The sequence below is a fragment of the Argentina silus genome (genome assembly GCF_951799395.1).
Source record: "Argentina silus genome assembly, chromosome: Y".
NCBI classification, from domain to species: domain Eukaryota; kingdom Metazoa; phylum Chordata; class Actinopteri; order Argentiniformes; family Argentinidae; genus Argentina; species Argentina silus.
This window is the reverse complement of record NC_139654.1, coordinates 1,944,994-1,970,000: the sequence shown is the minus strand read 5'-3', so window position 1 is coordinate 1,970,000 and position 25,007 is coordinate 1,944,994. Positions and strand designations below refer to the sequence as shown.

The 25,007-nt window shown below is 45.3% G+C and overlaps 2 protein-coding genes across 8 annotated transcripts in view; both read left to right on the top strand.

The window, feature by feature from the left end:
- The window catches only part of LOC310823887 (NLR family member X1-like), a 168,794-nt gene that overhangs the window by 90,831 nt on the left and 52,956 nt on the right, over window positions 1–25,007 (top strand). For 2 of the 7 annotated variants that reach the window (XM_083696801.1, XM_083696800.1), the window contains exons 9-15: window positions 2,605–2,778; window positions 5,867–6,040; window positions 7,271–7,444; window positions 7,919–8,092; window positions 8,703–8,876; window positions 9,472–9,518; window positions 9,786–10,628. The exons of 3 other annotated variants lie outside the window; for them this stretch is intronic. In XM_083696801.1, the coding sequence (XP_083552927.1) occupies window positions 2,605–2,778; window positions 5,867–6,040; window positions 7,271–7,444; window positions 7,919–8,092; window positions 8,703–8,876; window positions 9,472–9,518; window positions 9,786–10,315 (1,447 nt within the window). In that variant the 3' untranslated portion in view covers window positions 10,316–10,628. Of the gene's footprint in view, window positions 1–2,604; window positions 2,779–5,866; window positions 6,041–7,270; window positions 7,445–7,918; window positions 8,093–8,702; window positions 9,519–9,785; window positions 10,629–25,007 lie in introns of those variants that run through there. 2 more of the 7 variants (XM_083696803.1, XR_014554985.1) reach the window with 2 other exon arrangements.
- LOC310823598 (glutamate--cysteine ligase regulatory subunit-like) lies at window positions 10,497–20,894 on the top strand (the record flags this gene model as incomplete). The annotated part of the gene is made up of 6 exons (XM_083696484.1): window positions 10,497–10,508; window positions 18,210–18,294; window positions 18,599–18,655; window positions 18,906–19,120; window positions 19,942–20,056; window positions 20,755–20,894. The coding sequence occupies 6 exons, from the start codon at window positions 10,497–10,499 to the stop codon at window positions 20,892–20,894; spliced, it is 624 nt and encodes a 207-aa protein (XP_083552610.1).

Below are 25,007 nucleotides of genomic sequence, written 5' to 3'. Positions count from 1 at the left end.
GTGTGCGTGTGTGCGCGTGTGTGCGTGTGTGTGTGTGCGTGCGTGCGTGCGTGTGGTGGCAGGGGGGGCTGCTCTGTCTGCACCCAGTGAATATGTTTCCATCCTCAATTCCTGACCCACCTGGCCTTAGATCAGCTCACATAATACTGCACTAACCCAATAGCTAGCAAATACATTATACCAGACGTAGAAATCCAGTGACTACAAATGTATCCATGGTTGCTTGCTCCCCTGTTGAGAGCAACTATAACTCTCACTCATAAATTCTTGCACCACAGTGATCGTTTGGCTTCATGTATTTATTTGTGTTCCTCATTCAGGCTGAATGGATGTGACCTCACAGAGAGATGCTGTGAAGCGTTGGCCTCAGCTCTCAGCTCAGACTCCTGCTACCTGAGAGAGCTGGACCTCAGTAATAATGATCTAGGTGACGTGGGGGTGAAGCTGCTCTCTGCTGGACTGGGGAGTCCACACTGTCAACTACAGACACTGAGGTGAGGTCTGAGACTATTGTTGTTGTCAGACACATCATTCCTAAGTGTCTGTTACATTATCATTCTATGGAATCAATGATACTTGCACAGAAAGGCTCAATAATTGAGACAGACAAAGGATATTATCTTCCAATCAATTACTATGTAATGTGTGTGTGTGTGTGTGTGTGTGTGTGTGTGTGTGTGTGTGTGTGTGTGTATGTGTGTGGTGGGAGGGGGGCTGCTCTGTCTTCAATATCTGAATATGTTTGTCTTCCTCAAATCCTGATCCACCTGGCCTTAGATCAGCTTATGAGACTGCATAATACTGCACTAACCCAATAGCTATCAAATACATGATACCAGACGTAGAAATCTAGTGACTACAAATGTATCCATGGTTAATTGCTCCCCTGTTGAGAGGAACTATAACTCTCACTCATAAATTCTTGTGCCACAGTGATCGTTTGGCTTCATGTATTTATTTGTTGTCAGACACATCAGTCCTAAGTGTGTTACATTGTCAATGATAGTTGCACTGCAGATATCAATGATGGAGACAGAACATTTACATGATCTTCCAATCATTTCCTAAACTCTTCACTGTGACAACACTAGTCCTACCACTTTATTTGTATTCCACGTTTTTCATTTGTCAGCTCCCAGACCATCATCCCGTGCGTGCATTTATTTTACCATGATGAGCGGTCTTCATAATTTAAAAAAAATCGATGAAGGATACTGTCTTACCTTTCTTAGATAATATGTTTTTGAGAAACCATTTCAGAGGGACAGCAACACATTCACAGTTCAATAACAAGAGGCCGACCTTTAGGTCAGGATGGCCTTGCAGCTGACTCAGCACATCCCCACCAACAGATATAACCCAGGGGACAGATATAACCGCTGTCAACCTGACTGGCTGTCTTGATTCGTACCGTTACTACATAGAATCATAAACGAGTCCAATACTGATCATGAAGGAATCAATGAACAGTGTATGACTGAAAAAATATAATCATCATGACATGGTCATACTGATTAAAATAGATTGTTGTTTTGCTATATTGATTATAAGAATATCATAAATGACAGATGAGAAATCTGTCTCCCCTCACACTCTCAAGGAGGGAGCATGGGAATAAGGCACACAATGCAACAATCATTTATTGTGCAGCTTATAATTACATCATATTCAGCTCTATTTATCGTTAAAGGCAGAATTTCAAAGAGTGTATGTGTGTGTGTGTGTGAAGGGGGGGGGGCACTCTCTGAATACCGTTACTCTCCTCAATTCCTGAACAATCTGGTCTTACATCAGCTAATGGGGCTACAGAACACAGCACGAACCCAATAGCTAGCACATATACCACACTTAGAAATACAATGACTACAAACCTGCCTGTGATTGGCTTGAATCATGAATTCTTATCATAACGCACCACAGTGATTGTTTGGCTGCATGTATTTATTTGTATTCCTCATTCAGGCTGAATGGATGTCACCTCACAAAGAGATGCTGTGAAGCGTTGGCCTCAGCTCTCAGCTCAGACTCCTGCCACCTGAGAGAGCTGGACCTCAGTCAAAATGATCTAGGTGACGGGGGGGTGAAGCTGCTCTCTGCTGGACTGGGGAGTCCACACTGTCAACTACAGACACTGAGGTGAGGTCTCAGACTATTCTTGTTGTCAGACACATCATTCCTAAGTGTCTGTTACATTATCATTCTATGGAATCAATGATACTTGCACAGAAAGGCTCAATAATTGAGACAGACAATCTACATTATCTTCCAATCAATTACTGTGTGTGTGTGTGTGTGTGTGTGTGTGTGTGTGTGTGTGTGTGTGTCTGTGTGGTGGCAGGGGGGCTGCTCTGTCTTCACTCTCTGAATAACTTTACTCTCATCAAATCCTGATCCACCTGGCCTTAGATCAGCTCATGGGACTACACAATACTGCACTAACCCAATAGCTATCAAATACATTATACCAGACGTAGAAATCCAGTCACTACAAATGTATCCATGGTTGCTTGCTCCCCTGTTGAGAGCAGCTATAACTGTCACTCATGAATTTTTGCACCACAGTGATGGGTTGGCTTAATGCATTTTTTTGTATTCCTCATTCAGGCTGAATGGATGTCACCTAACAGAGAGATGCTGTGAAGCGTTGGCCTCAGCTCTCAGCTCAGACTTCTGCCACCTGAGAGAGCTGGACCTCAGTAATAATTATCTACGTGACAGGGAGGTGAAGCTGCTTTCTGCTGGACTGGGGAGTCCACACTGTCAACTACAGACACTGAGGTGAGGTCTGAGACTATTCTTGTTGCCTGACACATCATTCCTAAGTGTCTGTTACATTATCATTCTATGGAATCAATGATACTTGCACAGAAAGGCTTAATAATTGAGACAGACAAAGGATATTATCTTCCAATCAATTACTATGTAATGTGTGTGTGTGTGTGTGTGTGTGTGTGTGTGTGTGTGTGTGTGTGTGTGTGTGTATGTGGTGGGAGGGGGGCTGCTCTGTCTTCAATATCTGAATATGTTTGTCCTCCTCAAATCCTGATCCACCTGGCCTTAGATCAGCTTATGAGACTGCATAATACTGCACTAACCCAATAGCTATCAAATACATGATACCAGACGTAGAAATCTAGTGACTACAAATGTATCCATGGTTAATTGCTCCCCTGTTGAGAGGAACTATAACTCTCACTCATAAATTCTTGTGCCACAGTGATCGTTTGGCTTCATGTATTTATTTGTTGTCAGACACATCAGTCCTAAGTGTATTACATTGTCAATGATACAGTCATGAGAAAAAGTTAGGACACCCCCCAAAATATTAAGTTATTCTCTTAAAAATATGGACATATCAATATGTTATCTTCTTTCTAACAATGTCTATAGATAAAGGGGATGTAATTGAACAAAAAACTATGAAAATGTAACTTTGTAATCATTTATTTAACGAAAAATTAACAATAATGCCAATTCCTACTGAGGAAAAAGTTAGGACACCCTATGCCCTAATAGCTAGTATTGCCCCCCTTGGCTGAAATAACCTCAATTAGACGTTTCTTATAACTGTCTACAGGTCTCTGACATCAATTGGGAGAAAGTTTTTCCCACTCCTCCTTGCAGAATTCTTTCAGCTGTGTGATGTTCGAGGGGTGTCTTGCATGCACAGCCAGTTTCAAATCAATCCACAGCATCTCAATAAGATTAAGATCCGGGCTTTGACTTGACCATTCCAGAACTCTCAATTTATTTTTCTTGAGCCATTCCTTGGTAGATTTACTGGAATGTTTTGGGTCATTGTCATGTTGCATGGTCCACATCTGCTTCAGCTTCAACTGTCGAACAGATGGTCTCACATTTTCCTCAAGCACCCTCTGATACAATACAAAATTCATAGTGGATTCTATGATGGTGAGCTGACCAGGCCCTGCTGCAGAAAAGCAGCCCCAAACCATGACATTTCCACCCCCATGCTTCACAGTTGGTATGAGGTTCTTGTTCTCAAATGCTGTCTTGGTTTTGCGCCAAACATGTTTACTCTTACTGTGCCCAAATAGTTCAACTTTGGATTCATCTGTCCAAAGCACATTGTTCCAGAAGTTCTGGTCTTTCTCTAGGTGTTCTCTGGCAAACTTTAGTCTTGCCCTGATGTTTTTTTTTGACAGCAGGGGTTTCCTCCTTGCACACCTCCCATGTAATGCAAACTTGTTCAGTCTCTTTCTTATGGTGGATGCATGTACTTTGACATCAATTGTGGCAAGAGATACCTGTAGGTCTCGTGATGACATTCTGGGATTATTGGAGACTTCTTTAAGCATCTTTCGGTCAGCTCTTATGCTGAACTTGCTTGGGCGGCCTGACCTGGCCATGTTGGTGGTGGTTTTAAATGTTCTCCACTTGTAAATTATTTTCCGGACAGTGGAATGGCCAATTTCGAATAGTTTGGAGATCTTTTTATATCCCTTCCCAGACTCATATGCATCTACAATTTTTCTTCTGAAGGCCTCAGAGAGCTCTTTTGATCTCGCCATGGTGATGCAACTCACTTCAACAATCAAGAGCAAACCAAACTAAATATCTGAGGCTTAAATAGGACAGGCTCCTCCAAAATCCTCTGTAACGATGTTCTAATCATTTGCACCTGATGTGGTGCTCTTTATTATAATTTTAGCCATTTTAAGTGGAACTAAATGTGGGGGTGTCCTAACTTTTTCCTCACAAGAAGATTGCATTTCTATTAATTACATTTTACCAATCATTTTTTAAATAATTTGTTTCAGTTGTATTTGTTTAGTTATATTACCTCAATTTTTCAATATTGTTCAAATGAATATCAAATGTCCATATGTTTGAATATGTTGAAGAAGACAAAGGTTTTCATAGGGTGTCCTAATTTTTTCTCATGACTGTACTTGCACTGCAAATATCAATGATGGAGACAGAACATTTACTTGATCTTCCAATCATTTCCTAAACTCTTCACTGTGACAACACTAGTCCTACCACTTTATTTGTATTCCACGTTTTTCATTTGTCAGCTCCCAGACCATCATCCCGTGCGTGCATTTATTTTACCATGATGAGCGGTCTTCATAATTTAAAAAAAATCGATGAAGGATACTGTCTTACCTTTCTTAGATAATATGTTTTTGAGAAACCATTTCAGAGGGACAGCAACACATTCACAGTTCAATAACAAGAGGCCGACCTTTAGGTCAGGATGGCCTTGCAGCTGACTCAGCACATCCCCACCAACAGATATAACCCAGGGGACAGATTTAACCGCTGTATATCTGACTGGCTGTCTTGATTCGTACCGTTACTACATAGAATCATAAACGAGTCCAATACTGATCATGAAGGAATCAATGAACAGTGTATGACTGAAAAAATATAATCATCATGACATGGTCATACTGATTAAAATAGATTGTTGTTTTGCTATATTGATTATAAGAATATCATAAATGACAGATGAGAAATCTGTCTCCCCTCACACTATCAAGGAGGGAGCAATAAGGCACACAATGCAACAATCATTTATTGTACAGCTTATAATTACATCATATTCAGCTCTATTTATCATTAAAGGCAGAATTTCAAAGAGTGTATGTGTGTGTGTGTGGGGGGGGGGGGGGGGGCACTCTCTGAATACCGTTACTCTCCTCAATTCCTGAACAATCTGGCCTAAGATCATCTGATGGGGCTTCACAATACTGCACTAACCTAATAGCTAGCAAATCTACCACACTTAGAAATACAATGACTACAAACCTGCCTGCGATTGGCTTGAATCATGAATTCTTATCATAATGCACCACATTGATGGTTTGGCTTCATGTATTTATTTGTACTCCTCATTCAGGCTGAATGGATGTGACCTCACAGAGAGATGCTGTGAAGCGTTGGCCTCAGCTCTCAGCTCAGACTCCTGCCACCTGAGAGAGCTGGACCTCAGTAATAATGATCTAGGTGACGGGGGGGTGAAGCTGCTCTCTGCTGGACTGGGGAGTCCACACTCTCAACTACAGACACTGAGGTGAGGTCTGAGACTATTCTTGTTGTCAGACACATCATTCCTAAGTGTCTGTTACATTATCATTGTATGGAATCAATGATACTTGAACAGAAAGGCTCAATAATTGAGACAGACAATGCATATTATCTTCCAATCAATTACTATATAATGTGCGTGCGTGCGTGCGTGCGTGCATGCGTGTGTGCATGTGGTGGCGAGGGGGCTGCTCTGTCTGCAACCTGTGAATATGTTTGCCCTCGTCAATTCCTGACCCACCTGGCCTTAGATCAGCTCACACAATACTGCACTAACCCAATAGCTAGCAAATACATTATACCAGACGGAGAAATCCAGTGACTACAAATGTATCCATGGTTAATTGCTCCCGTGATGAGAGCAAATATAACTCTCACTCATGAATTATTATCATAATGACACTGAGGTGAGGTCTGAGACTATTCTTGTTGTCAGACACATCATTCCTAAGTGTGTTACATTATCAATGACACTTGCTCTGCAAATCTCAATGATGGAGACAGAACATTTATATGATCTTCCAATCAATTCCTAAACTCTTCACTGTGATAACACTAGTCCTACCACTTTATTTGTATTCCACCTTTTTCTTTTGTCAACTCCCAGACCGTCATCCCGTGCATGCACCCTTAACCCTGGACTACTTTCCCCTCCAAAAAGATGAATAAATCAATATAAGCTCCACAATATGAGCGGTCTTCATAGTTTTTAAAAAAAGCGATGAAGGATACCGTCTTACCTATCTCAGATGGGGTGTTTTTGAGTAACCATTTCATAGGGACAGCAACACATGCACAGTTCAATAACAAGAGGCCACCCTTTAAGTCAGGATGGCCTTGCAGCTGACTCAGCACATCCCCACCAACAGATATAACCCAGGGGACAGATATTACTGCTGTCAACCTGACTGGCTGTCTTGATTTGTACCGTTACTACATACAATCATAAACAAGTACAATACTGATCATAAAGGAATCAATGGGGGGGGGGGCACTCTCTGAATACCGTTACTCTCCTCAATTCCTGAACAATCTGGCCTTAGATCAGCTGAGGGGGCCACACAATACTGCACTAACCCAATAGCTAGCAAATATACCACACTTAGAAATACATTGACTACAAACCTGCCTGTGATTGGCTTGAATCTTGAATTTTTATCATAATGCACCACAGTTATCGTTTGGCTGCATGTATTTATTTGTATTCCTCATTCAGGCTGAATGGATGTCACCTCACAGAGAGATGCTGTGAAGCGTTGGCCTCAGCTCTCAGCTCAGACTCCTGCCACCTGAGAGAGCTGGACCTCAGTTATAATCATCTAGGTGACTGGGGGATGAAGCTGCTCTCTGCTGGACTGGGGAGTCCACACTCTCAACTACAGACACTGAGGTGAGGTCTGAGACTATTCTTGTTGCCAGACACATCACTTCTAAGTGTACTACATTATCATTCTATGGAATCAATGATACTTGCACAGAAAGGCTCAATAATTTAGACAGACTATGCACATTATCTTCCAGTCAATTACTATATAGTGTGTATGTGTGTGTGTGTGTGTGTGTGTGTGTGGTGTGTGCATGTGTGCGTGCGGTGGCAGGGGGGGCTGCTCTGTCTGCACCCAGTGAATATGTTTCCACCCTCAATTCCTGACCCACCTGGCCTTAGATCAGCTCAAACAATACTGCAATAACCCAATAGCTAGCAAATACATTATACCAGACGTAGAAATCCAGTGAATACAAATGTATCCATGGTTAATTGCTCCCCTGTTGATAGCAACTATAACTCTCACTTATGAATTATTATCATAATGCACCACAGTGATGGTTTGGCTGCATGTATTTATTTGTATTCCTCATTCAGGCTGAATGGATGTCACCTCACAGAGAGATGCTGTGAAGCGTTGGCCTCAGCTCTCAGCTCAGACTCCTGCCACCTGAAAGAGCTGGACCTCAGTAATAATGATCTAGGTGACGGGGGGGAGAAGCTGCTCTCTGCTGGACTGAGGAGTCCACACTGTCAACTACAGACACTGAGGTGAGGTCTGAGACTATTCTAGTTGTCAGACACATCATTCCTAAGTGTCTGTTACATTATCATTCTATGGAATCAATGATACTTGCACTGAAAAGCTCAATAATTGAGACAGACAAAGGACATTATCTTCCAATCAATTCCTATAGTGTGTGTACGTGTGCGTGTGTGTGTGTGTGTGTGTGTGTGTGTGTGTGTGTGTGTGTGTGTGTGTGTGTGTGTGTGTGTGTGTGTGTGTGTGTGTGTGTGTGGTGGGATGGGGTCTGCTCTGTCTTCACTCTCTGAATATGTTGCCCTGCTCAAATCTTGACCCACCTGGCCTTAGATCAGCTCATGGGACTACACAATAGCTAGCAAATACATTATACCAGATGTAGAAATACAGTCACTACAAATGTATCCATGGTTAACTGCTCCCCTGTTGAGAGCAACTATAAGTCTCACTCATGAATTCTTGCACCACAGTGATCGTTTGGCTACATGTATTTATTTATATTACTCATTCACATGTGGCCTTTCAACTGCCAAATGAAGAGGATTTAAAGCTGCACATGTACATTAGAGAGGAATAATCAGATTCTTGATATCAGATGGAGTGACACTATTTCCCCAGGTTGTCAGGCTGTGGAGTCCCAGAGGAAGGCTGTGTTTCTCTGGCTTCAGCTCTGAGGTCTAATCCCTCCCACCTGAGAGAGCTGGACCTCAGCTACAATCACCCAGGAGACTCAGGACTGGCGCTGCTCTCTGCTGTACAGAAAGATCCACTCTGTAAACTACAGACACTCAGGTAAATACCACTGCTCTTCTGTACATACCTGTTCATACTGTTCATACTGTTCATAATGCACATAATGCACATATCCTATATTTTCTTTAATACTACTGCACATACTGTACATACTTGTTTATACGGCATTCCATATTTATATTTATTCTGCATCTACCTCATGTTACTGTTAATACATATATACTGCTAGACTGCATTACCCATACAGCTCATATGCTGCTACACTGCTCATACTGTAACTATTTATTCTGCTATAATGCTACTGCTACTCACATACTGCTATACTGCACTGCTATATTATACTGCTTATATTATACTATATTATACTGCACTACTACTGATCATATATTGCACTACCTGTAAATACTGTTCATTGCACTTTCTGCTATTTTGCACTTCTGGTTAGACGCTAACTGCATTTCGTTGTCTCTGTACTTGTACTCTGCACAATGACAATAAAGTTGAATCTAATCTAATCTAAAAAAGGCTGAATATGTGGCTGGACGTATCAATGAGATGAATGCACAGTATCTATTTTCCACGTGATTGTGAGTGTGTCATCCAACCTCTGTGGGTTCTTCTGTGGTTGATATAGTGTGGACCATGGTGGAGAGTGCAGGCTCAAACCTGGGCTGATCAAATGTAAGTCACCAAGGCTGTAGAGAATAGGACTGTGATATTACTCAAGAACCAGGATACAGCAGAGTTCAAACAGAGCACCAGTATTGTATTCATATGTAAATCTAAAATATTAGTAAATGTGAATTAGTTGTATCCCTTGTAAAACATTTTAAATGAATAAGTCATATTTTGTGAAAAAAATAATGTTGCCATAACAAGATCACATTGTGAATATTGTAAGTTATTCAATTGTATTGATTTGATGATTATTTCTGTCCTCTAAATCAGATGCCTGTAAGCTCACCCTGGACCCAAACACAGCACACAGAGGCCTCTCTCTGTCTGAGGAGAACAGAAAGGTGACACGGGGGACAGAGGAGCAGCCGTATCCTGATCACCCAGAGAGATTTGACTACAGGGCCCAGGTGCTGTGTAGAGAGGGTCTGACTGGGCGCCGTTACTGGGAGGTAGAGTGGAGTGGGAGAGTGGCTGGTATAGGAGTGACATATAAAGGAATCAGCAGGAGAGGAGAGGATGATGATTGTAGGTTGGGATACAATGACAAGTCCTGGAGTCTGAGGTGCTCTGGTAACAGATACTTTGCCTGTCACAATAAGAAGAAGACTGACATACCTGTCCCCTCCTCTGGCTCCCACAGAGTAGGAGTGTATCTGGACTGGCCGGCCTGCACTCTGTCCTTCTACAGCGTCTCCTCTGACACACGGACCCTCCTGCACACATTCCACTCCACATTCACTGAGCCGCTCTACCCAGGGTTTTGGCTTTTGTATGTAGACTCTTCAGTGACCCTGTGTTAACTAGTCTCAGGGAGATCACACTGAACACCAAAGGCTCAAAGATGACGGATCAGAACATGATGCAGTTGGATAGTGGTGTGTTTTCACTGAGATGTTGGATGTACAGATGTTCCCTCTCCCAGTGTGTAAGGTGTAGTGTATAGTGTGTAGGGTGTAGTGTATATATATATTATTAAATTAAATGCTTCTGATAGTGAAATAGACAGATCAGTAATTGAGTGACAAAAAACAGAAGCTTACATGTTTTTTTTTTTTTTTTATGGAGATGCAACTGACAGTGAAACAATCCAGATGAATGATTAGATGATCAAATCAGACTGATGATGAACTCTGAGAATAACACAGGAGAGAGTGTCTGTATGTATATAAGAGTTGGTTAGATTGGGTGTTGGAGTTGTGATGCTGGATTACGTTGCTGTGTGTAAGATAGCAGGGAGTGGATGTGAAGACAGCTCTCCTTCTCTGTCGGTACAACATGGACAGTGTCTTCGGAACATCCTAATCTACACAGTGTGTAATTGATTCCGATGCAAATCAGAGACCCCATAAAAACAAAGATATTTATTCCAAAATGACATGAACTATTATCCTTGCATTAAGATGGACTTAATTCAACTTATTGAGTGACTTGTTGATGACATTTTTGCATTTTAGCTAATTTTAAGAGTGTCATAGCAAAAGGTCTGAATACTTCTGTACATGAGGTATTTCTGTATTTCAGTTTTAATAAATGAAGAAATTTCAAAAATCGTGTTTTCGCTTTGTCATTCTGGGGTATTGTGTGTGGATTGATGGCAAATTATTTTAATTGAATCCATTTTAAATTGAGTCTATAACACAAGAAAATGTGTAAAAAGTGAAGCGGTCTGAATACCTTCAGAAGGCGCTGTACATGTTCTGAACTTCACTTTCCATGCATTCCTTCATTTTTACATAGTAATCATCTAGTACAGTAATAGCTCTGCATCATGTGACATTGTGAGGGGCAGCCAAGGTGCAGGCTGCTTTTCCCCTCTCTGTCTGTGGGCTGTGGGAGGCATGGCTCTCATGAGAAGACTTCACCTGTCCCCTGCAGTACCGCTCCCTGCCATGGGAGGCATGGCTCTCATGAGAAGACTTCACCTGTCCCCTGCAGTACCGCTCCCTGCCATGGGAGGCATGGCTCTCATGAGAAGACTTCACCTGTCCCCTGCAGTACCGCTCCCTGCCATGGGAGGCATGGCTCTCATGAGAAGACTTCACCTGTCTCCTGCAGTACCTCTCCCTGCCATGGGAGGCATGGCTCTCATGAGAAGACTTCACCTGTCCCCTGCAGTACCGCTCCCTGCCATGGGAGGCATGGCTCTCATGAGAAGACTTCACCTGTCCGCTGCAGTACCGCTCCCTGCCATGGGAGGCATGGCTCTCATGAGAAGACTTCACCTGTCCCCTGTAGTACCTCTGACCCCAGACCCCAGACCTCCAGACCCCCAGACCCCCAGACCCCTATCCCCCAGACCTCTAGCCCTCAGATGGGGGCACCACCTGGTGGTCATTTACTAGTATTACAACAACAGAGAGATTAGAATCCAGCCAGTTAGCAATAAGCACTGGATCCTAAAAACCCAGAATTTGAACCTGAAATATTCTTTATAACATCACAGATCTTTTATAATGGAACAGTGTAATAGAACATCAGTGTAATAGAACATCAGTGTAATAGAACAGTGTAATAGAACAGTGTAATAGAACATCAGTGTAACAGAACATTAGTGTAATAGAACATCAGTGTAATTGAACATCAGTGTAATAGAACAGTGTAATAGAACAGTGTAATAGAACATCAGTGTAATAGAACATTAGTGTAATAGAACATCAGTGTAATAGAACAGTGTAATAGAACAGTGTAATAGAACAGTGTAATAGAACATTAGTGTAATAGAACATCAGTGTAATAGAACATCAGTGTAATAGAACAGTGTAATAGAACATCAGTGTAATTGAACATTAGTGTAATAGAACATCAGTGTAATAGAACATTAGTGTAATAGAACATTTATGTAATAGAACATTAGTGTAATAGAACATTTATGTAATAGAACAGTGTAATAGAACATTAGTATAATAGAATATTAGTATAATAGAACATTTATGTAATAGAACAGTGTAATAGAACATCAGTGTAATATAATCTTAGTATAATAGAACATTAGTATAATAGAACATCAGTGGAAACCAAAGGGGACGTTTTCTTTCCAGTGTTAACACTTCACTTTGCAACGTCATGACAACCCAAATGTGCAGACAGGCCTAGGAGACGAGTTAACCTTGACCCTGACCCTAACTCTAACCCTGACCCTGACCCTGACCCTGACTCTGACCCTAACCCTAACTCTGACCCTGAACCTGACTCTGACCCTGACCCTAACCCTTACTCTAACCCTGACCCTGACCCTAACCCTAAACCCTGACCCTAACCCTAACCCTAGGGGATGAGTTAACTTTAACCCTAAACCCTGACCCTAACCCTAACCCTAGGGGATGAGTTAACTTTAACCCTGACCCTGACCCTAACCCTAACCCTAGGGGATGAGTTAACTTTAACCCTAAACCCTGACCCTGACCCTAACCCTAGGGGATGAGTTAACTTTAACCCTGACCCTAACCCTAACCCTAGGGCTAGTAGAACCATGTAGTTTGGCTCTTTAAACCCACCTCCTCGTTGCTAGGCAACCCCCCCCCTTTTCCCTCCACCGTTCGTATTTTACGACATTTTTTAGAAAAAAATGTTTTATGAAACTCCTTCAAACCACACAATCTCCCCACCCCCTCGTTGCTAGGTAACCCACCATATCCCGTCCCTTTCCGACATTTTCTTTTCCTTTACGACATTCCCTCAAACACACCAACCTCCCTTATTTTACGACATTTACTATTATTATTATTATTATTATTATTATTATTATTATTATATCTTTACGACATTTACTTCTTCTTTACGAGAGAAGGGGAGACAGACACCATGGAAACCACCACCACCACCGACACCGGCGGCTCCTCTGGTACTCGTAGCGGGTCCTCTGGGACCGTCTCCCCCGGTGGTACCGTCTCCTCTACCGGCTCTGAGGCTAATGATAACGGGGCTAACTAACGAAGCTAACGAATTTACCTACCGAGTGCAGTGTTGACGGGGTGCTAAAGGCTAATGCTAACTGGCTCTAACGAACTGACCGTGTGTGTGTGTGTGTGTGGAAACGCGTCGTGTCATCATTACTCGACATTCCTTCAAACCCACCCCCTCGTTGCTAGGCAACCCCCCCCCTTTCCCTCCACCGTTCGTATTTGTTTTGAAAAAATATTTTTACGACACTCCTTCAAACCACACACACACTCTCCCCACCCCCTCGTTGCTAGGTAACCCACCATATCCCGTCCCTTTCCGACATTTTCTTTTCCTTTACGACATTCCCTCAAACCCACCAACTGTTCCTCGTTGCTAGACAACCCCACCCCTCCCTCATTTTACGATATCTTTTTATTATTATTATTATTATTATTATATCTTTACGACATTTACTTCTTCTTTGCGAGAGAAGGGGAGACAGACACCATGGAAACCACCGACACCGGCGGCTCCTCTGGTACCCGTAGCGGGTCCTCTGGGACCGTCTCCCCCGGTGGTACCGTCTCCTCTACCGGCTCCTTCGGCGGCTCTGGGACCGTCTCCGGCGGCTCCTCCGGCGGCTCTGGGACCGGCTCCTCCGGCGGCTCTGGGACCGTCTCCTCCGGCGGCTCTGGGACCGTCTCCGGCGGCTCCTCCGGCGGCTCTGGGACCGGCTCCTCCGGCGGCTCTGGGACCGGCTCCTCCGGCGGCTCTGGGACCGGCTCCTCCGGCGGCTCTGGGACCGTCTCCTCCGGCGGCTCTGGGACCGGCTCCTCCGGCGGCTCTGGGACCGGCTCCTCCGGCGGCTCTGGGACCGGCTCCTCCGGCGGCTCTGGGACCGGCTCTTCCGGCTCCTCCTCTGGTACCGGTACCCGGACCTCGTTTCTGACCCGGGCCACGACGCTCAACCTCCACACCGGGAACCTCGTCAACCGGAGCCGGCTGAAGAAGAAGTGTCCGTCGTCCCCGAGTGAGGAGGTAAGAAGGGCGGGGGGGGGGTCGGGAGGCTAGAGGCTAATGCTAACGGGGCTAACGAAGCTAACGAATTTACCTACCGAGTGCAGTGTTGACGGGGTGCTAAAGGCTAATGCTAACGGGGCTAACGAATTTACCTACAGAGTGCAGTGTTGACGGGGTGCTAAAGGCGAATGCTAACTGGCTCTAACGAACTGACCGTGTGTGTGTGTGTGTGTGTATTATGAATGTGATTAAATAAATACTAAATATGTCGTTTTATTGTCATTTTCTGTCTGTCTGTCTGACCTGTTGTTGCCGTTCAGCTCCAGGATTATATCCGCGCCACGCTGTCTCTGACCTGTCTGTCTCTCTATCTGACCTGTCTCTCTCTGTCTGTCTGTCTGACCTGTATGTCTTTTGTTGCCCTCCAGCTCCAGGATTGTATCCGCGCCATGCTGTCTCTGACCTGTCTGTCCCTCTGTCTTATCTGTCTGTCTATCTGTCTGTCTGTCTGTTTCTCTCTGACCTGTCTGTCTCTCCATCTGACCTGTCTGTCTGTTGTTGCCGTAGCTCCAGGACTGTATCCGCGCCACGCTGAGTGACTGGTCCTCCGAGACGCCGTCGGCCGGGGAGAAGGTGAGACTCATCCCTCTCTTCTCTCCCTCCCTCCTTTCCTGTCTCTCTCTCTCTCCCTCCTTCCCTCCCTCCTTTCCTCCTGTCTCTCTCTTCTTTCCCTCCTTTCCTGTCTTCCTTCCTTCCTTCCCTCCTGTCTCTCCCTCCCTCCCTCCCTCCTGTCTCTCTCCCTCTCTCCCTCCTTCCCTCCCTCCTGTCTCTCTCCCTCTCTCCCTCCTTCCCTCCCTCCTGTCTCTCTCTCTCCCTCCTTCTCCCCTCCTTCTCCCCTCCCTCCCTCCCTCCTGTCTCTCTCTCTCTCTCCTTCTCTCCCTCATTCCCTTCCCTCCTTTCCTGTTTCCTGTCTTCTTTCCTTACTGTCGGCGGAGGAGAAGGTGAGACTCATCCCTCTCTTCCTTCCTTCCTTCCTTCCTTCGTCTCTCTCTGGATGCTCCACACACACACACACGCACACCCACACACACGCGCGCCCAGAGGCGTCAATGTTTAGTGAGTCAAGTGACAATGTGTGTGTGTGTGAGAGAAAGGGAGACACACACACACACACACACACACACACACAGACACACACACACACACACACGCGCGTCAATGTTTAGTGTGTGTGGGTGCTCCTGAGACAGGGAGAGAGAGAGGGAGACACATACACACTCACATACACACACACACACACACACACACACACACAGAGACACACACACACTCACACAGACATACACACACACACACACACACACACTCACACAGACATACACACACACACACTCACACTGTCTGTCTGTCTGTCTCTGACCTGTCTGTCCCTCTGTCTGTCTGTCTGTCTGTCAGTCTCTGACCTGTCTGTCTGTCTGTCTGTTTGTCTCTGACCTGTCTGTCTCTCCATCTGACCTGTCTGTCTGTTGTTGCCGTAGCTCCAGGACTGTATCCGCGCCACGCTGAGTGACTGGTCCTCTGAGACGCCATCGGCCGGGGAGAAGGTGAGACTCATCCCTCTCTTCTCTCCCTCCCTCCCTCCCTCCTTTCCTGTCTCTCTCTCTCTCTCTCCTTCCCTCCCTCCTTTCCTGTCTCTCTCTTCCTTCCCTCCTTTCTTGTCTTCCTTACTTCCTTCCCTCCTGTCTCTCCCTCCCTCCTGTCTCTCTCCCTCCCTCCTTCCCTCCCTCCTGTCTCTCTCCCTCCCTCCCTCCTTCTTTCCTTCTCTCCCTCCCTCCTGTCTCTCTCTCTCTCTCCTTCCCTCCCCCCTTCTCTCCCTCCCTCCCTCCTGTCTCTCTCTCTCCCTCCTTCTCCCCTCCTTCTCCCCTCCCTCCCTCCCTCCCTCCTGTCTCTCTCTCTCTCTCTCTCTCTCTCCCTCCTTCTCTCTCTCCTTCCCTTCCCTCCTTTCCTGTTTCCTCTCTTCTTTCCTTACTGTCGGCGAAGGAGAAGGTGAGACTCATCCCTCTCTTCCTTCCTTCCTTCCTTCCTTCCTTCCTTCCTTCCCTCCCTCCTTTCCTTCGTCTCTCTCTGGATGCTCCACACACACACACACACGCACACCCACACACACGCGCGCCCAGAGGCGTCAATGTTTAGTGAGTCAAGTGACAACGTGTGTGTGTGAGAGAGAGAGAGGGAGACACACACACACACACACACACAGATAGACAGACAGACACACTCACACAGACACACACACTCACTCACACAGACACACTGTGGGAGCCTGGTCGACAGGCGCAACAGTGGGTCAACCAATGAGAATAGAAACAGGCGGAAACAGGGGTTGCGGTGAAATCAACGTAGGGTTTTATTTCTAAGGTGCGGGGAAAAGGGAGAGGCGAAAGGCAACTCAAATCTTCACCGGGTTGGCGGTTGGCGCTACGGCGCTCTGCCGGGTTCTTCTTGTTGTCAGAGAGAGAGAGAGAGAGACAGGCCAAAGTTAGTGGGATATCGGGTCCCTTTCACTGACCTCTTCCTCCGGTCGGTTGGGGGGTTCCTCTCCGTCTTCCAGGCTTTCTCTCCCGTTTGGCTTATGAGACTGGCTTAGCGGGTGTCTGGTCTCGACTCGTTCCTCCAGCCAGTCTGTCTTCAGCTTGTCCTGGGGAGTTTAAAAGGCCTCAGGATCGCCGAGCTGACTCAGCGCACCTGTGAGCGGTGAGCTGAGTCATCTGATTGGTGGCGGAGTCTCCAGGACATAGAACTGGGATAGTACCTCCCATCCAGCACGACACCCCATGGCTGCCTTTGCCTCCCCCTTGTGGCCACCAGGTGTCTCTGTGGGGCACTGCTCACCGGCTGGGCCATCACAACACACAGACACACACACACACACACTCACACACACACTCACTCACACAGACACACACAGACACACACACATGCCCAGAGGCGTCAATGTTTAGTGAGTCAAGTGACAACGTGTGTGTGTGTGTGTGTGTGTGTGTGTGTGGGTGGGTGCTCCTGAGACAGGGAGAGAGAGAGGGAGACACACACACACACTCACACATACGCACACTCACACAGACAGACACACACTCACACAGACACTCACACATACACACACATGCCCAGAGGCGTCAATGTTTAGTGAGTCAAGTGACAACGTGTGTGTGTGTGTGTGTGTGTGTGTGTGTGTGTGGGTGGGTGCTCCTGAGACAGGGAGAGAGAGAGGAAGACACACACACACTCACATACACACAGACACACACACACACTCACACACTCACACAGACATACACACACTCACACAGACATACACAGACACACTCACACAGACACACACACAGGCAGGGAGACGGGGGGGAGGCAGGTTTGGGGGGGAGGGTTGAACAGGGAGGGAGGGAGGTTCTGCTGAGGTCAGCTAATCTCTCTCTCTTTCTCTCCCTCTCTCTAGTTCGACTAGTCTGGTCTGTCTCTAACCTGGACTGCTCCCCCCTCCCAGGCACGCCTGGCTGTCTTTCTGTAATCTGTCTGTCCTGAACCTGTCTCTCTCTCTGACCTGTCTGTCTCTCCAGGAGTCTGACGTCCTGGACTGCTCCACCCCCCATGCGGCCGAGGCCACCATCATGCTTGTCTGTCTCTCTCTCTCTGACCTGTCTGTCTCTCTCTCTCTAACCTGTCTGTCTGTTTACCTGTCTCTCTCTCACCTGTCTTTCTCTAACCTGTCTGTCTCTAACCTGTCTGTCTCTCCAGGAGTCTGACGTCCTGGACTGCTCCACCCCCCAGGCGGCCGAGGCCACCATCACACCGGAGGAGAGGGAGGAGCTGAAGGTGTCTGGTACGCTACGACAAGCTAACGCAGGCTAACGCTACGCTAATGCAGGGTAAGACAGGTTAACGCAGGCTAAGACAGGCTCACGCACGCTAACACACACCACGATAACACATGCTAATAAATGCTAGTGCATGCTAACACCGGCTCACACGCACCACGATAACACACGCTAACCCAGGGCTAACAAACGATACCAGCCCATGATTACACACGACGCGACCACACGTTAACACAGGCTAACAAATGACACCAGCACATGCTAACACAGGCTAACCTAGGCTAACCCACGCTAACGTTGTCGTTGCAGTCAAGCTGTTCCTGTGCGAGTCGGACCAGTCGTCCATCAGGCAGGCTGTCGACATGGGTGAGTCCTGCCTGTTTGTCTGTCTGTCTGCCTGTTTGGCTGTCTGCTTGTCTGTCTGTTTGTTTGGCTGGCTGGCTGGCTGTCTGCCTGTCTGTCTCTATCTTTACCTGTTTGTCTCTCCCCTCCACAGCCTGTCTCACCCTCGCCCTGTCGACCAGGAGGACAACATCCCCCCCCCCCCCACACCCAGACCCTCTCGGACCTCTAACCTGTCTTTCTCTCCCTAACCTGTCTCCCTCCCCCCCAACAGCCTGTCTCACTCTCGCCCTCTCCCAACTCGACTCGGTCATCCTGGCGCCCGCCCCCCCCCCCCCCCCGGGGGCCGACCACGCCCCCCAGACCCTCTCGGACCTGCAGCCGGCATGGGTTTTCTTGGAAACGCTGGTGGCGTCCGGGAAGGTGGTCGCCATCGGGACGTCGGACCTGGACAAGGGCCTCCTGGAGGAGCTGCACAACTGGGCCCAGGTGGGTGTCTGTCTGTCTTTCTCTGGCCTGTCTGTTTGTCCTGGACGGTGTGTGTGTCTGTCTGTCTGTCTGTCTCTCTCTCTCTCTCGCTCTATCCCTGACCTGTCTGTCTGTCCTGGTCAAGGGCCTCCTGGAGGAGTTGTACGACTGGGACCAGGTGGGTGTCTGTCTGTCTGATCTGTCTGTCTGTCCTGGACAAGGGCCTCCTGGAGGAGCGCTACGACTGGGCCCAGGTGGGTGTCTGTCTCTGTCTCTGAACTGTCTGTCTGTCTGTCCTGTGCTGGGGGTATCTGTCTCTCCCTGACCTGTCTGTCTCTCTCTCCATGTCCAAGGTGAAACCCCACCAGTAACCAGGTCAAACTGAGTGCGTACGCCAACTGTCTGTCTCTCTTTCTCTCTCTCTCTTTCTCTCTGTCCCTGTCCTGTCTCTCTCTCTCTGTCCCAACCAAGCAGTTAACAGTGTCTGTCTGTCTGTCTCTCTCTCTCTGTCCCTGACCTGTCTGTCTGTCCCTGACCTGTCTCTCTCTCTCTCTCTCTCTCTCTCCCCCGTATCCAAGGTGAAGACCACCAGTAATCAGGTCAACCTGGCGTCCTGTTGTGTGATGCCCCCCGATCTGATGGCCTGTATGTCTCTCTGTCCCTGACCTGTCTGTCTCTCCCTGACCTGTCTCTCTCTCTTCCGTATCCAAGGTGAAGCCCACCAGTAACCAGGTCAACCTGGCGTCCTGTTCTGTGATGCCCCCCGATCTGATGGCCTGTCTGTCTCTCTGTCCCTGACCTGTCTGTCTCTCTGACCTGTCTCTCTCTCTCCCGTATCCAAGGTGAAGCCCATCAGCAACCAGGTCAACCTGGCGTCCTGTTGTGTGATGCCCCCCGATCTGACGGCATATGCCAAGCAGGCAGGGGTCCAGCTACTGACCCACAACGACCCCAAAGGTAGGTGTCTGTCTGTGATCTGTCTGTCTGTGATCAATTTGTCTGGGGGTGTCTGTCTGTCTGTCTCTCTCTCTCTGACCTGTCTGTCCCCCCTCTAACCTAACCTCCCTCTTCATCTGAGCTGTCTGTCTCTCTCTGACCTGTCTCTCTCTCTCCCTCCCTCTCTTTCCATGTCTGTCTCTCCCTCTAACCTGTCTCTCTCTCTCTCTCCCTCTCTTTCCATGTCTGTCTCTCCCTCTAACCTGTCTGTAACCTAGGTTAAAATAGCCATAAACAGATACTTGAATAAATAACAGTAAAAATATTTCTGAATAAATATTCTGACATTAGAAATAAAAGTCCATGATTTAGTCTAATAAATAGGATTAAAAATAATTCGTTTCAATATTGATTTTTACAGGAAGTTTTGTCACTTAAACTAGTCAGCCAATCAGAATGGCTGGTTGCAACTTCCTTTTTCATTGAGAATGCTAGTCAGAGACGAAGCAAGTTGAGCGAAAGCTAGTGGAACTAACCAGTGAGCAAAATAACAGCAAAACCGAGTGAAAACGTTTATTTTCTTTGATTTGAAAGTGTTTTATGTTGTATTCTGTCTGCAAAGGTAGACTGTGGTTTATTTAGACATTATATAAGAGAGTAAAACCGTGTCTTATCCGGAGCCACGCTCCCGCTGGCGAGCCTCCTACATTCTTGAGAAGAACCATCGGATCATCATCACGTTGCATCCACAAGATTCATCTACATTCTGGAGAAGAACAAGGACTCTTTCATCGGATTTGCGGTAGGACTGTGTAAAGCCTTCGTTATTTCGTTGCAAGAGGATTCGTTTGGACTTTAATTTGCGGTAAGCGTGGACTCAATGAAAACTAAGTTCGCACGTGGCATTCGCTGGACTGTTTCGCCTGGTTGCTAGCAAGGTTGAATTCGTTGACCGTTGCATACGGTCTATGATTGAATTGCATTGTTGCCTGAAAAGATTGATTAGCATTTAACTTGATACTTGATAGTTATTCACTATACGTTCATAGCCTTGATGTTAATGTTGAATGGTGAATGTTTTAATTGATGTTTGATGGTATTATTGTTATCCTACTGGTTTCATGCTAATGCCAAACTGATTTTGATTTTGTTTCTGAACTCGCTAAACATAGTAGCTCACTGGTTTATATTGCTAAAATAGGAGATTAATACTTGATACTTGATTCTAAATAGGCCTAGTGAAAATATTGATTTAATGAAGATTTAAAAGATCTTAATGATACTTAGATAGAATAATCTTATGGAAAAGTAAGATAGCCATTGAACTTAAAATAGTTAACTATTGAAATTAGAAACCAAATAGAACTTTAAAAGAAACTTTAACCGAGACTTCACTTTAGAAATATTTTCTTGAACTGAGAGACTTTGTTTTTCTTGATATTCCTTAAAGAAGAGGTTTATTATTGACTCATTTGCATTTAGATGCAATTGTTTTCAGTATTCAATGTATGTATGTGTAATGTAAACTGTCTTATGGTACCAATTTTCTACTTCTACAAATGTGTATAAACAAGCCGGCATTTAAAACTTACTTGATGGTCTGTGGTGTGTCTGATTATTATTTTGCTATTATTACTGTTTTAACTACTACTGCTCCCTACGAGCCTAGTCACTGGTCCTAACATAGCATACTTATCTACAACTCGAGGTAAGTGTTACAGAAACAACACAGCACAAGTCCAAAATGCATGTAGGTGACTAGCAAGCTAGCTAGTTCAAGCTAAAGCTAACAATGCTACCATTGCTACCAACTGACAAAGTGTCATGCCATTATAAAGACACATTTGTTGACTATGTGTCTACTGCTGTAAAATGTAATTAAACATCACATACCCGCTTTCGAAGTCGCTGTCCTCCCAACGGGAGCCCTGCAAAAAAGAAAACAAGACCAACAACCTGTCGTAGAAACGTCTGCCCCCAGTCCACGCAAGCAAGGTTCGCGATCGTGAAGAGGAAAGCGACAGCGACTTCGAAGAGGGTATGTGACATTTAATTACATTTTACAGTAGACACATATCTCCAAAATTGTGTGTACAATGATTATTTTGCCAGTTAGAAGCAATGATAGCATTGTTAGATGCTAGGTGGCTAAGTAACCCGTTGACAGTGTCTAAGGGCGTTGCTAAGAGTTACCTTTAGCTTGAACTAGCTAGCTTGCTAGCCACCTCCGTGCATTTTGGCAAGGCATGTACGTTTTGGATTTGTGCGATGCTGTTTTGTATTCTAGCAACACATGTTGAGTGGTTCTATGTCATTATTGTCCTTATGTAGAGAGGACTGACCGGGTCCAGGTGGAGGCCTTGGCTGTGCTGTTGGTGGACGTTGAGCAGGGTGTGGTCGTGGAGGATGTGCCACTCATCCTTGAGGATGTCCACGATGTGCAGAGCATCTTTGAGGTAGAACTTTGAAAATAAAATAATTGTACGTTTGAAATTCATTATATTTCTGTGAGATTTTGAAATCTGTTTTATTTTTTAGGAGACCTCAGGTTGCTGGCAGTTGATTCCTTTCATATACAGCCCCCTGTACTGTGGGCCTGTCATGGTTAGGGTAAGAAAGACACAAACACCCAGGTCCATTCATCACTGTTACAATGTTCACTGTCTGTTTCTTACATTACTGTCATATATTTCAATGAAAATTGCCTTTTGCAGAATTACACTGGTCCAGTGGTCGAAGCGTGGAGCACGTTCCACTTCACCACTTCTGACTCCTACCTGCATGGACCACCCTGCAAACATGCACACACACATACACACACACACACACGCACACAGACACACACACAGACACACACACAAACACAGTCTCACACACACACACACACACACACACACACACCTGAACCTAACCTTAACCTTAACCTTCAGCCCTAACCCTAACCCTGAAACTAACCCTAACCTTCACCCTAACCCTAACCCTGAACCTAACCTTAACCCTAACCCTGAGCCTAACCCTGAACCTAACCCTGAACCTAACCCTAACCCTAATTCATACAGTAGCAGTATGATTGACTGTAGCTAGTTTATACAGTAGCAGTGTGATTGGCTGTAGCTAGTTCATACAGTAGCAGTGTGATTGACTGTAGCTAGTTCATATAGTACATCTGCTGGATGAACATAATTTAGTGTTTCCCTTCATTTCTTATGGCTGGTCATTTTTGAGTGGGGCAGTAGGGGGATAGATGAAAGGGTGGGGGGGCGGAAAGTTGGGGGCTGAGGGGGTTGTGGTTGTGGGTGTGTGGGTGACTGGGTGTGTGTATGGGGATGTTTTCCATCTGCTGGATGAACATCATTTAGTGTTTCCCATTCATTTCTTATGGCTGGTCATTTTTGACGGGGAACACCACAGGTGTAACAAAGTTGACTAAACCACTCAAAATTCAATGAAAGTGGTGATCAGCAATGTTCAAATGCCTAGTGTGGAGGATATCATGAGATCTTGAGGCAATCAAATGAAAAACACAATATTTATGATTAGTTAAAGTTGTAAAACGGCCAGATTTGACACGAACACCACAGGAGAGCTATATGAACTAGCTACATTCAATAACACTGCCACTGTATGAACTAGCTACAGTCAATCACACTGCAACTGTATAAACTAGCTACAGTCAATCACTCTGCTACTGTATGAACTAGCTACAGTCAATCACACTGCTACTGTATGAATTAGCTACAGTCCCAATGCTACTGTATAAACTAGCTACAGTCAATCACACTGCTACTGTATGAACTAGCTACAGTCAATCACACTGCTACTGTGCCGACTAACATGGGAGGAATGTAAAATGTCAACAACCTCTTAAATCACACCCATCAAAAACATTTGTCATTATGGGGTATTGTGTGAGGATTAATGGCAAAAATAAATAAACGTAATCAATTTTATCTACTAGGTTATTTTATTTATTTACACATGATTCTATCTTTTCACATGGTCATTTCAGTCCATTATGGTATATTGTGTATTATTTCTGGTGTACATGCAAACAAGACATGCCTCTCTGACATGTGGAGAGTCAACATGAGGACACACGGCTCTTTGTTTCACAAACACTTTGTTTACATGGACATCATCATCATCATTGTAGTAAATGAAGGACCTTGACTCCAGGGTTAGTTCAGGCTAGTAGACTAGTGCTGCCTTCATCAGAATGAGAAGGAGGAGGCACAAGGTGAGAGTTACTGTCATTACTACCAAAACACAGAGGCACTTGGGGGGAAATGAGGTTTGTGAGTTGTGGTTGGTCCATGGGAGAATAGAAGAGGGAAATAAACTATACATGTTAACATAAAGCATGATGGCCGACAGTACCAACTAGAAGAAGACTGAACTGTAAAGGAACGTAACAATCAATATAAAACAAGACAGGCTTGAATGTTACAAGTACAGGAAATGATCAATACAATTACACAGTTAAATGTGTCTCCCCTCATCCTCTCTGACCACACACACACACACACACACACACACACACACACAGGAGAAGGAACAACATGTGCGTTGGACAGACAGACAGGTGAAGGAATCTATGGAAAGTGAATTACAGAACATGTCCATGTTGTCCTGACAGAGAAGGAGAGCTGTCTTCACATCCACTCCCTGCTATCTTACACACAGCAACGTGATCCAGCATCACAACTCAAACACCCAATCTAACCAACTCTTATATACATACAGACACTCTCTCCTGTGTTATTCTCAGAGTTCATCATCAGTCTGATTTGATCATCTAATCATTCATCTGGATTGTCAGATGCATTTCCATCAAAAAAACTAAAAAACATGTAAGCTTCTATTTTTTGTCACTCTATTGCAGTCTATTTTACTATCAGATGCATTTTATTTAATATAATATAATATAATATAATATAATATATATATATATATATATAGTAAAAAATAATAT